The sequence below is a fragment of the Cyprinus carpio genome, chromosome A20, assembly GCF_018340385.1.
Source record: "Cyprinus carpio isolate SPL01 chromosome A20, ASM1834038v1, whole genome shotgun sequence".
In the NCBI taxonomy this organism is placed as follows: Eukaryota; Metazoa; Chordata; class Actinopteri; order Cypriniformes; family Cyprinidae; genus Cyprinus; species Cyprinus carpio.
The window spans coordinates 24,026,099-24,043,873 of NC_056591.1; the positions used below are offsets into that span (position 1 = coordinate 24,026,099).

At 39.8% G+C, this 17,775-nt stretch overlaps 2 protein-coding genes across 3 annotated transcripts in view; both read left to right on the forward strand.

Annotated features, from left to right (window-relative positions):
• LOC109108129 (ena/VASP-like protein) overlaps positions 1–8,755 on the forward strand; it is a 20,290-nt gene extending 11,535 nt beyond the window's left edge. The window contains exons 4-12 of the mRNA XM_042778200.1: positions 350–413; positions 1,526–1,593; positions 1,745–2,001; positions 4,754–4,854; positions 4,937–4,979; positions 5,198–5,265; positions 5,806–5,866; positions 7,720–7,777; positions 8,085–8,755. Coding sequence (XP_042634134.1) covers positions 350–413; positions 1,526–1,593; positions 1,745–2,001; positions 4,754–4,854; positions 4,937–4,979; positions 5,198–5,265; positions 5,806–5,866; positions 7,720–7,777; positions 8,085–8,122 — 758 coding nt within the window. The 3' untranslated portion in view covers positions 8,123–8,755. The remainder of the gene's footprint in view (positions 1–349; positions 414–1,525; positions 1,594–1,744; positions 2,002–4,753; positions 4,855–4,936; positions 4,980–5,197; positions 5,266–5,805; positions 5,867–7,719; positions 7,778–8,084) is intronic.
• A 755-nt stretch (positions 8,756–9,510) lies between these two features.
• Positions 9,511–13,930, forward strand: LOC109108128 (transcriptional repressor protein YY1-like). Of its 2 annotated transcripts, XM_042778201.1 has the most exons (6): positions 9,511–10,198; positions 10,855–11,017; positions 12,050–12,094; positions 12,267–12,327; positions 12,401–12,559; positions 13,071–13,930. In XM_042778201.1, exons 1-6 carry the CDS (start codon positions 9,682–9,684, stop codon positions 13,251–13,253), a joined length of 1,128 nt encoding a protein of 375 aa, XP_042634135.1. In that variant the 5' UTR covers positions 9,511–9,681; the 3' UTR covers positions 13,254–13,930. The 2 variants fall into 2 exon arrangements, with proteins under 2 accessions (XP_042634135.1, XP_018976851.2); XM_019121306.2 differs by lacking the exon at positions 12,050–12,094 and having other exon boundaries at positions 9,512–10,198.
• Positions 13,931–17,775: the final 3,845 nt, after the last annotated feature.

The window sequence follows — 17,775 nt, forward strand, 5'->3', positions numbered from 1 at the left end:
CACGAGGTCTCGTCTGTGACGCTTGTGATCCTTCAAGTGTGAATTTAGACTCCTCACATTTCCAAAATTGAGTTTGCACCCTTGATTTAGTAGCCTGAGCATGTTTTACTTTTTAACTGATAGAGACAGCACAGATTCTGTTTACAGTTTCAGTTTGTGGACTTTGAGTAAAAATGTATGCAGATCTGCAGAATATAAATTTTTATTTTGATTGATTGATTGATTGATTCTTGACAGGTTTGATGAGATGCACACACACACACACACACACACACACACACACACTCTGAATCTGTGACACGCATGTTATTACTGTCATATTCCTCAGACTGCTCCTGGTCTCTTTCAGGTCCAGCTGTTCAGCGTCAAGTCCAGAACGGGCCGGGTTCAGAGGAGCTGGAGGTCCAAAGACGGTGAGCCGCACACACACACACACACTGCTGTAATATCTCACTGTAGATGACGTCTCATACTGTATAATCACATTCACTTCAGCTAGATCCCAATAAAAGAACAGGGCTTTGTTCTAATAATATATAAACCCCATACTGACCTCTCTGCAGTGTGTACACTTATCAATGTTGAACACAGTTGTGCTGCTCAATATTTTTGTGGAAATTGTGACACATTGTATTTTTCAGGATTCACAGATGAACAGAAAGTTCAAAAGAACAGCATTTATTTAAAATAGAATCTTTTGTCACATTATAAATGTCTTTACTGGCACTTTTGATCAGTTTAATGAGCCCTTGATGATTAGAAGCATTAATGTACACAAATATGTGAAGTTTTCACTCCGATGCAGTGATGAGCGTGAAACACACACAGTCGCCCTCTGCTGGTCACAGGAAGCAGCCGCTGCACGATGAAGCGTGTTGCTGGCCGTAGATGTGCTGCATCAGCTGTTCTACCGTCCCATCATGCATCTGGAAAATTCCATTTGCACTGTGCAGCTCTCATAATTAGAACAGATATGAAACACGCCACCATGTTCCCAAAAAAGAATTTAATATTTTTATTCATCAAGGATGCATTAAATTGATCAAAAGTGACAGTAAAGATATTTATAATGTGACAAAAGATTCTATTTCAAATAAATGCTGTTCTTTTGAACTTTCTGTTCATCTGTGAATCCTGAAAAATAAAATGCATCACAGTTTCCACAAAAATATTAATGTTTTCAACATTGATAATAATCAGAAATGTTTCTTGAGCAGCAGATCATCATATTAGAATGATTTCTGAAGATCATGTGACACTGAAGACTGGAGTAATGATGCTGAAAATACAGCTGCGCATCACAGAAATAAATTACAGTTTAACAGAGATTCACATAGAAAACAGCTGTTTTACATTACAAAACTATTTCACCATTTTTAGAGTATTTTTGATCAAATAAATGCAGCCTTGCTGAGCAGAAAAGACTCCTTCAGAAACATTAAACGTTCAGTTCTTGTGTAAGGTCTGTGTGCAGTGCATGATGGGTATGTCAGGGTGTGTTTATGTGTGTTCTGAATCTCTGCAGGCAAATGGAAATGCAGCAGCAGCAGCAGCAGCAGCATATTGAGCGGGAGAGACGATCGTCCAACTCAGGTCAGACGCGACTGAAGCGTGAACACTGATGCACACGGACACTGTGCTTGACCTCAACAATGACTATAGCTTTACAGCTGGAACTGATGAATTCTGCATCATGAACTCTGTTGGATTCTGTAGAAATAAATGACTTGTGTTATTTCCTCAGGTTCCCCGTTTCAGGGTCACCCCGCCGTGCTGTCTGTAGCTCCTCCCATTGTGGCCCCGCCTCCTCTGTCGATGGGCGGTCCCTGTCCTCCTCCCCCTCCCCCGCCCGGGCCGCCGCCCCCCTCTGCCGGAGCTCCACCCCCTCCACCGCCTCCTCTGCCTGTGGGTGGGTACGGGGGTCACGCCCAGGACGATAGCCACGCCCCCACGGGTCTCGCCGCCATGATCGCCGGAGCCAAACTGCGGCGCGTGCAACGGGTGCGAGATCATCAGCGTCTGTCCTTATTCGCCGTTCATTTTCCTCACAGGGATTTAAAAAAGTCTTTGTTTAAGAGATATAATCCATGAACCCAACCAATCAGTTACAAGAAGAATCACAACATTACAAACTTTTATTTGAAGTGAAAAAAAATCAGGCAACTTTTGTACATTTGTGAAGTATAAAACTATTCATTTAAAGTTGATTATAGCTATACAAACAATAAATTGTAGGTTTATTGCAAAATATGCATATAATATACAAATACTGAAATAATTTAAGACTCAATTATTGGCTGTGCTCTGTGGCAGTGGGCGGAGCTCTTTTGCACCTTTACTCTCCGATTGGTGGGATTTTCTGTACAGTCGTGGCCAAAAGTTTTGAGAATTACATAAATATTGGAAATTGGAAAAGTTGCTGCTTAAGTTTTTATAATAGCAATTTGCATATACTCCAGAATGTTATGAAGAGTGATCAGATGAATTGCATAGTCCTTCTTTGCCATGAAAATTAACTTAATCCCAAAAAAACCTTTCCACTGCATTTCATTGCTGTCATTAAAGGACCTGCTGAGATTATTTCAGTAATCATCTTAACTCAGGTGAGAATGTTGACGAGCACAAGGCTGGAGGTCATTATGCACCCTCCAGAAGTTTGCGCTCTGCAAGTGAACGACGCCTTGTGTTGCCATCCCAAAGAGGTTCAAAATCACTCTCACAGACTTTTTCCTGGACTGCTCCCAGCTGGTGGAATGACCTTCCGATCTCAATTCGAACAGCTGAGTCTTTACTCATTTTCAAAAAAACATCTAAAGACTCATCTTTTTCGCCTGCACTTAACTAACTAATATTAGTACTTACCTTTTTTTCTTTTTCTCTTCTATCATATGCAAAAAAAAAAAAAAAAAAAAAAAAAAACCTGGCTACATGTTCTGTACTAGACTAACTGAGACTTGTCATAGCACTTGTATACCGTTGTTGTTTTCTCGTTGATCTGATTGTTTCTACTGTTCTCATTTGTAAGTCGCTTTGGATAAAAGCGTCTGCTAAATGATTAAATGTAAATGTAAATGTAATGTCAGGCTGATTGGGTTAGAATGGCAGACTTGACATGTTAAAAGGAGGGTGATGCTTGAAATCATTGTTCTTCCATTGTTAACCATGGTGACCTGCAAAGAAACGCGTGCAGCCATCATTGCGTTGCATAAAAATGGCTTCGCAGGCAAGAATATTGTGGCTACTAAGATTGCACCTAAATCAACAATTTATAGGTTCATCAAGAACTTCAAGGAAAGAGGTTCAATTCTTGTAAAGAAGGCTTCAGGACGTCCAAGAAAGTCCAGTAAGCGCCAGGATCGTCTCCTAAAGAGGATTCAGCTGCGGGATCGGAGTGCCACCAGTGTAGAGCTTGCTCAGGAATGGCAGCAGGCAGGTGTGGAGCGCATCTGCACGCACAGTGAGGCCAAGACTTTTGGAAGATGGCCTGGTGTCAAGAAGGGCAGCAAAGAAGCCACTTCTCTCCAAAAAAAACATCAGGGACAGATTGATCTTCTGCATAAAGTATAGTGAATGGACTGCTGAGGACTGGGGGCAAAGTCATATTCTCAGATGAAGCCCCTTTCCGATTGTTTGGGGCATCTGGAAAAAGGGTGAGCGCTACCATCAGTCCTGTGTCATGCCAACAGTAAAGCATCCTGACACCATTCATGTGTGGGGTTGCTTCTCATCCAAGGGAGTGGGCTCACTCACAATTCTGCCCAAAAACACAGCCATGAATAAAGAATGGTACCAAAACACCCTCCAACAGCAACTTCTTCCAACAATCCAACAACAGTTTGGTGAAGAACAATGCATTTTCCAGCACGATGGAGCACCGTGCCATAAGGCAAAAGTGATAACTAAGTGGCTCGGGGACCAGAATGTTGAAATCTTGGGTCCATGGCCTGGAAACTCCCCAGATCTTAATCCCATTGAGAACTTGTGGTCAATCCTCAAGAGGCGGGTGGACAAACAAAAACCCACTAATTCTGACAAACTCCAAGAAGTTATTATGAAAGAATGGGTTGCTATCAGTCAGGATTTGGCAAAGAAGTTGATTGAGAGCATGCCCAGTCGAATTGCAGAGGTCCTGAAAAAGAAGGGCCAACACTGCAAATACTGACTCTTTGCAAAAATGTCATGTAATTGTCGATAAAAGCCTTTGAAACGTATGAAGTGCTTGTAATTATATTTCAGTACATCACAGAAACAACTGAAACAAAGATCTAAAAGCAGTTTAGCAGCAAACTTTTTGAAAACTAATATTTATGTAATTCTCAAAACTTTTGGCCACGACTGTACAGCATCATGGGTAATGTAGTTTTTCACCACAAATTTAGTTGTTAAATTCAATTATTTAGTTAAAGTTAAAAATCCCTGGCAAAACAAATCTGGAAGCGACTCTATGACTGAACCCTTAACCAAAGATCATTTCCAGACAACGGCAGTTCATACTGGCTGCAAACATGATTAAAAACCCCAAAAGATTATAATTTATAATACAAATATTCACCAAAATTGTCATATATATATAAACACCTACAATATCAAAAAAAAAGTCTCTATATCCACAACAGTTATATCTCTGAAAAAAACCCCATATAAAATCTATATTTAAAAGCAAAAACCCGAATCTCCCAAAAACAGTTTAAATAAAAGAGGCGAAAGCGTGCGAGTCAGATAATCAGCGTGTGGCTGTGATGTCTGTCCGCAGCCGGAGGAAAACTCTGCATCCGCAGCCAAGAACGAGGCCAACCGGAGCAGCGGAGGCAGCGGAGGACTGATGGAGGAGATGAACGCGCTGCTCGCACGCAGGTACACATACAGCCGTAATACAAGCTGATAACACACACATTCATAACACACACACACACACACGCTTTATTTCTCACCACAGACGGAAAGCAGCAGATGAGAAGAAGGACGGAGAAAGCCAAAGTGTGAGTACAGATCTGAAGAGAAATCATTTATGATATGCTTGATATTTCACTGGAAAACAAGAGAAATAAAATAATGAGCAGGCCTGTAATTATCAAATACTTTGCCGTTTAAATTTACAACAATAACGTGTTTAGATCAATGCCTAGATAGTGTCAGCTGAGCGTGTGCTGGTGTGGTTAGATGACTGTGTCACGTCTGACAGAAGCGTGTGTTTCAGGACGATCCCGCTGTGAAGAAGCCGTGGGACCGAGCGAATTCAGCGGAGCGGTCATCACTGGTGTCCAGGTCTGAGCTGCTGGACCTCTGTCCTCGTGTCCTTCCAGACCTGTATGCGTCGAGCACAAAAGAAGACGTTATGAAGAGTGTCTTTCTGGTCCACGCTGACTTCTGTAGTGGCAGAATTCTCCAGAATATCTTCTTTCGTGCTCAACAGCTGAAAGATCAGATATCCACTTAAATATTATAAGCACTGGTCAATGAATCGTGTTTATTATTTATGCTAGACCAAAACTTATTATACACATCAAAACATTTAACTTCAGTATAATAAAATATCAAATTCTGATTTTTTTTCCTTGCAATTCTGAGGAATAGAGATGTATTTTTTATTTCATGGTGGAAAGGAGTAAAGAGTCAGAACTGTGAGATGAAAAGTTTTAATTTGATCCTGTTGCAGAAACAAGCTTCTGTAAGCTACTGATAATTCTAGTGTGTGTAATATATAAAGTAAATTTCAGAAGTGTAGAGGTGTGAGTGACAGCAGTGCCCTGCTGTGCAGCGGCTGCTCAGGAGTGTGTCTGATGCAGGGACTGTGTGTGTGTTCAGGGTTCGAGCCGTGGGCAGCATCAGCGATGCGGACGCTTTAGACTTCGACAGAATGAAACAGGTAACCAATCAGATACAGTTACAGCTTTTATTTGTACATTTTATTTGTACATTTCCATTTTAGTCAGTATTTTAGTCATGTAGTTGTGTTTTTGTTGTTGTCATTTTTAGTAGTTTTTGTTTCTATAATATTAAAAATATATTTTTGTAAATAATAATTATATATATATATAAAATAAAATAATATCATTTATTTATATCCTAGCGACATGCTAATCATGCTAGCAACATGTTAGTAACTTGTTAATAATGCTAAAAACATGTTAGCGATATGCTAGTAACTTGCTAATCATGCTAGAAACATGCTAGTAACATGCTACTAACATGTTAATCATGTCAGCAACATGCTAGTAACATGCTAGTTACTTGCTAATCATGCCAGTAACATGCTAATCATTATAGAAACATGCTAGTGACAAGCTAATCATGTCAGCAAAACATGCTAGTAACATGTTAATCATACTAGAAACATGTTAACGACATGCTATTAACATGCTAATCATGTCAACAACATGCTAGTAACATGCTAGTTACTTGCTTATCATGCTAGAAAAATGCTAGTGACATGCCAGTAACATGCTAATCATTTCAACAACATGCTAGTAACATGCTAGTTACTTTGCTAATCATGCTAGTAACACGTTAATCATGCTAGCAACATGCTAATCATGCCATCAACATGCTAGTAACATGCTAATCATGCTAGAAACATGCCAGTGGCATGCTATTAACATGCTAATCTTGTCAGCAACATGCTAGTAACATGCTAGTTACTTGCTAATCATGCTAGTAACATGCTAATCATGCTAGAAAAATGCTAGTGACATGCTATTAACATGCTAATCTTGTCAGCAAAATGCTAGTAACATGCTAGTTACTTGCTAATCATGCTAGTAACATGCTAATCATGCTAGAAAAATGCTAGTGACATGTTATTAACATGTTAATCATGTCAGCAACATGCTAGTAATATGCTAGTTACTTGCAAATCATGCTAGTAACATGCTAATCATGATAGAAACATGCTAGTGACATGTTAATCATGTCAGCAACATGCTAGTAACATGCTAATCATGCTAGAAACATGCCAGTGGCATGCTATTAACATGCTAATCATGTCAGCAACATGCTATTAACATGCTAGTTATTTGTTTATCATGCTAGTAACATGCTAATCATGCTAGCAACATGCAAGTTACTTGCTAATCATGCTAGTAACATGCTAATTATGATAGAAACATGTTAGTGACATGCTAATCATGTCAGCAACGTGCTAGTAACATGCTAATCATGCCATCAGCATGCTAGTAACATGATAATCATGCCATCAACATGCTAGTAACATGCTAATCATGCCAGCAACATGCTAGTCACATCCTAATCATGCTAGAAAAATGCTAATGACATGCTAGTAACTTGCTAATCATGCCATCAACATGCTAGTAACATGCTAATCATGCTAACAACATGCTAGTCACTTGCTAATCATGCTAACAACATGCTAGTTACTTGCTAATATGACAGAAACATGTTAACAACATGCTCGTCACTTGCTAATCATGCTATCAACATGCTAGTCACTTGCTAATCATGCTAACAACATGTTAGTTACTTGCTTATCATGCTAACAACATGCTAAAACAATCCTAAACAACCTATAAAAACTTTAACACCATCCACTCAAAATATCTAAATTTTCAAACTTCAGGCTTTTACAACTGCTTTAAACTTTCAGTCTAGGCTTTCTCAAGCTAACCTAAAGTTTGTCTAGTTTTATACAGTTTTTTAAATACTTTTAGTTTTAGTTGATTATAAGAACCCTGCTTCAATTGCTTCAATTGTTTTAATTGACAGGAAATCTTGGAAGAAGTGGTTCGTGAACTGCACAAGGTGAAGGACGAGATCATCGATGGTACGTTTTGTTGGTTTATTCGGCTTTCATTCAGCTTTCCTGTCACTCAAACTGCAGATCAAGACGCCTGCAACACCGAAGTCATGGGTTCGATTCCCAGGGAACGCAAGAAATTATAAAAATGTCAAATGTGTACCTTGAGTGTGGTGCAAGTTACTCTGAATAAAGCGTCTGCCGAGTGCTTACATGTAAACAAACGTGTGACGACTTGCCCCAGTGCGTGAGTCCTGATGCATTCTGTGTTCTGTAATGCACTCCTGCAATCGTGGTTTCAGACTCAACTGACTGTGTTCTGCTTTATTTCCAGCCATTAGACATGAACTCAGTCGAATCAGCACCACATAATGTCCATCGAAGCCCTGCAGATCCTGCTGTATACAGCTGTATTAAAGCGCTCGTTTTAACACGTCTGCAACGCCGAGGAGCCCTGGGCTGAGAGGAGCTGATGAAGCACTGAAGAAAACATCTGGAGTCCTTCTCATTTGTCTAGATTATTATTATTATTATTATTATTATAGGTATAGTTGTTGTAGTAGTAGTAGTAGTGTTTTCATGTAGACATAGGAATTAATAATAATAATAATAATGATAATATCATTGCACATCACTTCAGCATTAGCCTTTTAATATTTTTGTTTTACTTTTCCTCAAGATTCATCATGAGCACATTCCTGTTTTTTAAGAGTTTTTTTTTTTTATCCTTTTTGCCATAATTATGTATTTAATCACTGAAGGAGGGTTTTTTAAAAAGCATCATAGGCTGTTCTTGAGTAATTATCTAATGAACAGACATCACACACCAGAGTATTTGTGATCATGTTGTTAATAAAATGTTTATTGGCTGCGAGGACATTGTGAAGTATGTTCTGTTTTATGATTTCTCTTTTTGACCAAGTGCTTCCTGGTTTGAACAACAACAACAAAAGATATACATGACATTCAGAAAGAAGTGAAATAAAGAGTGAAGGTTGTGTTGGATGAAGTCGTCTGCTTGTGTGAGGATTTCAGCTCTTCATATGCAGAATAAAGTCAAATAAGAGCCCTTCAAACAGAAATCAGCTCTGTCACGAGTCACAGGAACATCAATAAATGATCTGTGGATATTACAGAAAACCTGATGGAGAGTGTCAGTTCAGACTTGCATGAGAAAACAATCAAAATCATTTTAAAATATTCAAACAACTAACCATATTAATATACATTTTTAAAATAATAATACGAATAATATTTACATGTATAATAAAAAAAATAATTAAGCACAATTAACACATTTAAAAGTAAATACAACCGGAATTAATGATACACTAATATATCAAGAATTTCTGATATTTATTTTCAGTTCAGAAATAACTTGCATGAGAAAAAAACGTTAAAAAATAATATTTAAAACACGTAAAATAACACATTAGTTTATCAATGTATTCTCAAGTGAATATCATCCAAGAGGATAAATATCATACATGAGGAAAAACCAACAAACGTGAAAAATAATTAAAACTAAATCTAAACAATCTTAAAATTGTTTCAATATTGAAAAATAAAAACAACCCAGTTATAAACCAATACACTAATATATTAAAATAACGATCAAACTCATTTTAATGTTTACAGTGAAATCTGGATTTAATATAATAATTACATAAACACAATTCATACATTAAAAGGTACAAACAAGCCACCTATAAAATCAAAAAGGTACAGCCAGCAGCGCGAGCCCGACCGGCCCTCCTCTCGCGAGATTTGGCAGTGGAGCGTAGTGGCGACGTGAACTCACTGGAGAAGTGGAGAGTTATTTGTGTTGTCGGAGTGTGTGCGCGCTGTGCGGGTATCAGGGGGTGTGTTTGCGGGGAAGCGAGCGTGCGTTTAACGCGAGAGCAAAGGCGAGCGAGCTGGCGGACTTCAACATGGCATCCGGCGAGACGCTGTACATCGAGGCGGACGGCTCGGAGATGCCCGCGGAGATCGTGGAGCTGCACGAGATCGAGGTGGAGACCATCGAGACCACGGTGATCGGCGGCGACGAAGACGACGAGGACCAGCCCATGATCGCGCTGCAGCCGCTCGTGACAGACGACCCGAGTCAGGTCCACCAGCACCAGGAGGTGATCCTGGTCCAGACCCGGGAGGAGGTGGTCGGCGGAGACGAGTCGGAGCTCCGCGGGGAAGACGGCTTCGAGGACCAGATCCTCATCCCGGTGCCCGCGCCCGGCGCGGAGGAGGACTACATCGGGCAGACTCTGGTGACAGTCGCGGGGAAGAGCTCCGTGGGGCGGGTGGGGAAGAGAGCGGCGTCGGGGGGCAAGAAATCGGGCAAGAAGAGCTACCTGAGCGCGGCGGAGGCCAGCGGGAGGAAATGGGAGCAGAAGCAGGTGCAGATCAAGACTCTGGAGGGCGAGTTCTCCGTCACGATGTGGGCATCGGGTGAGTCTCCTTCCCTCGGAGCCCCGGGCCCTCAGCAGGGCGTTGTCTGTCCGCAGCGCGTGCCGTTCCGCGGTCGGTCCCCGTCGCGAGCGCTGTCTGCAGCGGGAGTGCGGACGCATCCGTCCGGCTGTTTTTGTTTTGAACGGAGGCCATGTTTTTATCTCTCGATGGGCGCCGCCATGTTCCCCGAGTCCACTATGGCGGCCCGAAAAGATGGCGACGGTGCTGCGGCTTGAAGATGGCGCGAGCGCGCTGCAGCTGCCGCGGGTAGGCCGCGAGACCGTTAAAAACCGTTAAACGTTTGAATTTAGGCTCAGGCGGGAAGCGCGCGCGCCTCTCTGGATTCAAATATCCGTGAAGGTGTGATGTTTTTTTGTTTGTTTTCTAATGTTTGGAACTGAAACGAGCTTCCAGCGTGCTGCTGTGTGTCTGTTCACTAGCACCAGTTAGCAGAACTAGTTTGGGTGGTGAGGTGATTTAGATATCAGCGTTATGGGAGAAATCGTGTGTTTTGATGTTTTTAAGTGTTTTCTGTTGTTGTTGTTGTTTACTCGAAGGACCCGGATGTTACGGTCGTCGCTCGTGTAACGCTGCAGTCTGTTATAATCCTCTAGATTCCGTGACCGCTCACTGACTTGAAGCCGTCTGTGTTTCAGATGACAAGAAGGACATCGATCACGAGACGGTGGTGGAGGAGCAGGTCATCGGGGAGGACTCTCCTCCGGATTACTCCGAGTACATGACGGGAAAGAAGCTCCCTCCCGGCGGCATCCCGGGGATCGACCTGTCGGACCCGAAGCAGCTGGCGGAGTTCGCCAGGTCAGACACACGGGCTCAGGGGCCGGGGACACAGGGTCAGGGGAAGCGCTTAACTCATCTAACATCTAGATCCAGCACTTTCGACACCGAGCTCGGATTAAAAAGCTCTTAAATCAGAGCAGAAAGTGATAAAGTCGTGGCGCTGCGAAAACGAATCTCTAACTCAGTGTTCTTTGTCGTGTTTTTAAGTGCAAATGTCAAGATTTGTTTACTAGAGATGCAAAATGAAGATAGGAAGTCTTGTTTTCTGTCAAAGCTGAACAGATATCTGTCAGTGTGGGATGAAAGCCAGTATATTTGTTCTTGTTTTAATCCTAAATCAGTTTATCAAGACTTGTTGTATGTCATTGTGCATCTCCAGTAAAACCACTTTAATGTTGAGAATCTTATTGTGAGGACGAGCAGCACTGTATTACAGTAGAAGTTATTTTCATATTCTGGTGTTTGGAGCAGGAATGGAGATCTGCTGAAGATGTATTTTCGATCTCTGTAGTTCTGCTAAAACAAGACTAAATCATGACTAATTAATTGAAATCATGAAACATAGGCAAGTTTGGCAACTGTTTATTAAAAATGTAACCGTTGAGACCACCTAAATCTAAATGAGATTTTTTTTATTTATTGTCTCGTTTGCATTTTGATGATTTAAATTAAACTATAAGGATAAAGTGTGTGTGTGTGTGTGTGTGTGTGTGTCTGTGTGTGTGTGTGAGAGAGAGAGAGAGAGTGTCTGTGTGTGTGTGTGTGAGTGTCTGTGTGTGAGAGAGAGAGAGAGTGTGTGTGTGTGTGAGAGAGAGTGTCTGTGTGTGTGTGTGTGTGTGTGTGTGTGAGTCTGAGAGTGTCTGTCTGTGTGTGTGTGTGTTGGATCATGTGATCTCTGGATATAGTGTCAGTGTCAGTTTCGTTGTGGAAAGCTCCTCTCTGTTGTTTGGAGTGATGTTGATGTTTTGAGTGTGTGTTGATCAGGGCTGCGGTGAGGACGTTCTGCTGCTCTGATCAGATGTTGACTCTGTTAGTTGTTTTATTTCTCAGCCCCTTCAGTCACAGCGGAGCTCATGTTGCTCGTAGTCCCGTCCGGTGAGTCTTAGACTGAATCTCACACCTGAGGGCGTGTTATTGTTCACTGGGGAGCGTCTGGGGTCACTGGGTAACTGCAGCACCGTCCGTCACGGGTGGAAGTGATCTGAATGTCCTCTGATACGCAGAGCATGCTGGGTAACTGATCTCTGGTGTGCTTGTGTTGGTCTAGAATGAAGCCGAGGAAGATCAAGGAGGACGACGCGCCTCGGACGATCGCCTGCCCGCACAAAGTGAGTGAGTGAGTGCATGTGTGTGTTTGTCTTTAGTGATGGGAACGATCACACGCTTCTGTGTCTCTGACAGGGCTGCAGTAAGATGTTCAGGGATAATTCAGCCATGAGGAAGCACCTGCACACTCACGGCCCGCGGGTCCACGTGTGCGCCGAGTGCGGGAAAGCCTTCGTGGAGAGCTCCAAACTCAAGCGCCATCAGCTGGTTCACACCGGAGAGAAACCCTTCCAGGTACGTCATCAGACCCAAAAACACTCCCGTGAGATATGATGAGAGCAGCAGCCGCAGGAGATGACCCCCGCTGGACCATCGGGAAATAATCCTCACACCACTGACTTAGTTTTTCTGTTTTAATGGTTAAATTAAATTTCAGTAATCAAAAAGCATGTCTTATTGATTGAAGTCATGAAACAGAGACAATTTAACCTCAATTTATTGCTTAAGTTTTAAAAAAAGTACTTTTAGAGTCCTTCGAAATGTTTTATTTTTCCAAAAGTGTTTCCCATGTTTTTTTTTTTTAATGGTTTAAATTGAATCAAAAGCCTAAAAGTCTAATTATTTACATAAAACTAACAACTGAAAACTGTTACTTTGAGATGTTATTATGGTACTATATTTTGTTCAAGTTAAACCTCAGCTTTATTTAGTGAGTCTCTGGTGTGGTAGAGTGTTATCGGCGCGTGTCGAACCGTCTGTGGGCCGTCGAGAGCGTCTCTAACCGTCCTGTGCTTCTCTCGTCTAGTGCACGTTCGAGGGCTGCGGGAAGCGCTTCTCTCTGGACTTTAACCTTCGGACACACGTGCGGATTCACACCGGGGACCGGCCCTACGTTTGCCCGTTTGACGGCTGCAATAAAAAGTTCGCTCAGTCCACCAACCTGAAATCACACATCCTGACACACGCCAAAGCCAAAAACAACCAGTGACCTGCGGCGCGGCGTCGTGTCCTCAAGCATCCTACACTGGAGACGTGAACCCGTGCTCTAGTTCTCTCACACGGACCGAAGGAGGCTGTGACTGTAAAAGCCCCGCATTCAAACCCACTTCACAACGTGGCTCTGTCGGCGAGGAACCGAAAACAAGACGGCGCGGACTCCTCCAACCCATCGACGGATGAGGCTTTTTACTGCAAAATCACAAAAGAGATCATCGGGACTGTTGCTTCCTTCTTTTCCACTTTTACTTCCTTCTCTGGTCTTCATAGATATATCGCTTTTAATTTTCTATTTCTCCAAGTGTGCATATTGTACACTTATTTTGGGAGATGCTTGGTAAGGCGGCCTGAGATCATGAGTCTCCTCTGAGAGTTTGACGTGTTCCTCACAGACGGCGTGGTGATGTTAGCTGCTGTGGACGGTGTGTGCGTTTCTTTCTCTGTGGTTTTGTATGGTTGTTAATAATCTGCAGGACGTGAGCGGAGCGATCATGTAGACGTGGGGATCTGCTTTAGTCCTCTGTCGTATCACACGGTAAACCGCAGTGTTTTTCTTTGTTAGAATGTATTGTAAAGGTCCAAACCATGAATTATCCTTTGTTAATATTTACACCTATATTTACACCTCACCTGTATTTCAGCAAACTACAATTAAAGAGGGAAAAATCAGCTTTTGTCAACTTAATTTGCTTTCCTGGAATCATACTGTGAAATAATGTCTACAGTATACAGTCTAAACATTTGACATACGATTATAGTGTTTATTTGTGTTTTTTAACATTTATATTTTAAGTTTTACTAATTGTGTTTTGTCATTTTTAGCAAATATTTCTATATTTAATTTGTTTCCAGTTTATTAATCAATTTAAACTCACTTCAGATAGTTGCATTTATTTTATTCCAGCTTTATTTTAATTATGAAAAATGTAAAATAAATCAATTATAATAATTTGAAAATGTTAAAAGCTTTTTTTCATGGAAAATTTTGTTTTATTGTAATTATTTTCACTCGAAATAGCTTGTAAATTTCACAAATAATTACAAACAACAACATTGAATTAAATGTAATTTTTAAGTAAAAAAAAATGTAAATAGTATTTTTTATTTTTGTAAAACACTGCACTAATCTTTGTTTTACAGCTTATTTTACAGTGTAGTTTTAGTTGATAAAATGCTGCATGGGTTTTGAAATGCTAAACCATAGACTGTGTTATATTTGTTTGTAGTCAGTTGGTTAGTTAGTTAGTTACTCTACTCCTGTGTGAACTTGAGAACTGACTTCATCCTCTGAAGATCTCCAGAACTGATTCAGAGCTTGATCTGATAAGTGATGATCAGACATGAAGAACCAGAGATCATTAACTAGTCTCTGGACTAGTCTGTGCAGTGACCAGCTGGTAATGACTCCTCTTCAGTCCAGTTCGTCTTCATCAAGGCAGATCATTTGCATATCAGCTCCTTTAATGCTTTTTTTAATGTTTCTCTGGTTCTCAGTGACCGTGTGGCTGATGAGGAAACTCTGATCCTCCAGCTCCTGAGCTTTAATTAGTCCAGATTAATCATTAGACTTCATGAAGACTCGACAGCTGCTTCACATCCAGTCACACACACACACACACACACGTGATCTCAGTGTTTTGGGACCATTGATGTTAAAATGATGTTCTCCAAGGGGATATTTACCCCATGCAGATATTAATTTTTCTCATGTTAATATTTGATAGTGGTGCAGGTATTGCGTTGGGTTGTGATGTGGAATCGTTTCTGTGTCTTTGCTGCGAGCGCTGCTGCATTTTAGATGGGATTTTTCATGCAGAAATATGTTGCCAAGGTAACTGAGACATGCAGCAGATCCCCTCGAATCCCACGAAAGCGCAGGAGCACTAAAATAAACCTGCAGAGAGCAGATCTGATCCGATCCATTGATAAGAGCAGCAGCCGAAATACTACATCAGATGATTTAAATATATGTATAATTTTAATAAAAAAGGTCAATTTATAATATACGTAAATAATATATAATTATAATTGTGATATATAATTTATATATAACATTTATAAATTGAATGTGTGTATATAATGTGAATATAATACTATATAATTCTAATTTTAATTTATAATGTAACATACTATAATTTATAATGCTAATATATTTATAATTGTAATATAGAATTGATAATTTTTTAAATAATATATAATGTTAATATAAAATTATACATTTAATATATCATGTACATTTTAATATAATTATACATAAATATAATTTATAATTGGTAATTATATATGTAATTAATATATGCTTCTATTAAAATGAAAAATAAATGTTTAGATAAAGTCCCATTTTCTTATTTTCTTTGTAACAGCTCTGAAAGTCTCTTGTGTAAGTCCTTTCATCATCTGATGAGTGCAGTCGCAATATTTCATAAATACAGCTGCGCATGCGCTTCAGTGCATTTCCAAAGAAACACGACACCATGAAGAGCGAGAAACATTACTGAGAGCTTCTGAGAAAACCCCATCAGAGTGCTTTACCAGAGCATTAAACACGCTGGTTATTATTAGAAACAGCAGACCAAACTACATTTCCCATCATCCTCTGCTTCAGTCTAAGACTCTTGCTCTTCATTTGGTTGTATTGGAGCTGAAAGCATCCTGAGAAACTTCGCTCATCTGATTTAATTTTCTGTTTTATATATGATGTCAAAACTTGGCTCGGTGTCAAAGGTCACGAGCCAGAAATGCAGTTTAGGCTCTTTCTGTCTGACGCTGAGACCCGCAGCGTTTCACTCTCCTCATGCTTTGCATTCAGACGGAGTAATCACATCCAGGATGCTCATTCAAAGCACATTTCCCTCCATTAATAATGCAGATGCTTGGAATTGCTTCTGCACATATTATGATTCTTTGTTTATAATTTCTCTCCACAGGTATGAGGATTCGAGTGTCCAATCATCGTGTCCTTTACTCTCTGTCCTCGTAGCAGAGGCTTAATTAGCTCATGAATAATTCAGCAGGACAGAGTCTGATTTTTTATCATGCTCATCTCGTGTTCTCGGCCATCAACTGGATTTGATGGAACAGTTAGAAGCTATTTATATAACATGCTAACTAATTCAGATATGATGCTATGTGATTTATGTAGTTCTAACAATGAAAATGTGTTCTCCATAAGTTATGAACAAACATTCTTGCAGTAACGTTAATGGACCGTTTGTTCAAAGTTCTCTGCTCTTTAATAATGTTCTCAAAATGTGAGCATAAAAATATTATTTCTACATCTTAAATGGATCGTTTTTTTATGAAATGTTTTGGTCGGTGCTTTTTAAATGTTTCTACTTCAGAGAATATTCAGAAGTAACATTCCGGTAATGTTTGCCAAACAATAAAACGGAAAGTTTAGAAATAGCATTTTTATTACTAAATTTGAACAGTAGTAAAACATTCTTAGAGCATACACTAAAAATGTCCACCTATTTTAACGTAAAAACTTACATTTATTTGCTGCTTAAATGAAGTTTAATCAAATAATTTCAACCTAATTAAAATAAAAAATAGAAAAATCAGTTGAATGTTTTTGTTAGCTGGTCATATCCAGCACATTACTTCATGCAATCACATTAAAATGCTGTTTACTTTATGGTAAAATGTAAAATTTCTTTTAAAAGCGATTGCAATAAAACGACCATCTGAACACAAACCTGCTGAAAATCTCCTTCCTCCGGAAAACATCTTTTATTAGTGTGAGTCTTCAGGATAAGTATTAACCCCATCAGAATGAATGGATTCATTAAATTCCTTGATTAATTAAATGTATGAAACCTATATATATATATATATAAATATATATATATATATATATATATATATATATATATATATAAAATTTCTAACAAAACATCTAAACAACATAAATATTACTCAGGAGAGTTTTCAAATAAAATAAATTAGTGTCGTTTGCATAAACGTTCCCTTTCTGATGAAAAAGTAATACATTTTTAATAAATGTTTATCAATAGTCATAAATACTCATGTTCATCAACAAAAAAAATGCAGTTCCAAAAGTGTGTGAGAGGAGGATAAAAGGCTAAATATATTTTACAAATGTTTTTTACACTAATGTAACTCCTCCATACTTACAAAAGTATTTTTGACACAAACTAATCTCCATACATACACACCCGGGTCAAAATGACCCGAACACGAAACCTGCTTCATCTCTTAAAAATAACTGTAAAAAATCTGATAGCAATAAATGTTGTGTATTTTGAGTGTCTTAAAGCATTTGCAACGTTTCGTTCCCTCACTAAAATATATGCATTTGTTAGAAATGTTTACGTCAAAACAGAACAGAGCTTCATCTTATCCTTCCATGTTGAGCCACGTTTGTCTTCATCCTGAGGTGAATGTGAGAGCAGTGGGTGGATCGCAGGCCTCCTGGGACGAAACTGCTCTTCTTTCATCACCTTCATGCCGTTCCTTTGAACAAACACAAGAACTCGCCTCTGACTCGAGGA

Coding starts and splice junctions, on each gene's coding strand:
- LOC109108128 (XM_042778201.1), top strand. CDS start 9,682: ATGGCATCCGGCGAGACGCTGTACATCGAGGCGGACGGCTCGGAGATG. Junction 11,018..12,049: donor CAGCTGGCGGAGTTCGCCAG/GTCAGACACACG, acceptor TTTATTTCTCAG/CCCCTTCAGTCACAGCGGAG. Junction 12,328..12,400: donor CGATCGCCTGCCCGCACAAA/GTGAGTGAGTGA, acceptor TGTCTCTGACAG/GGCTGCAGTAAGATGTTCAG.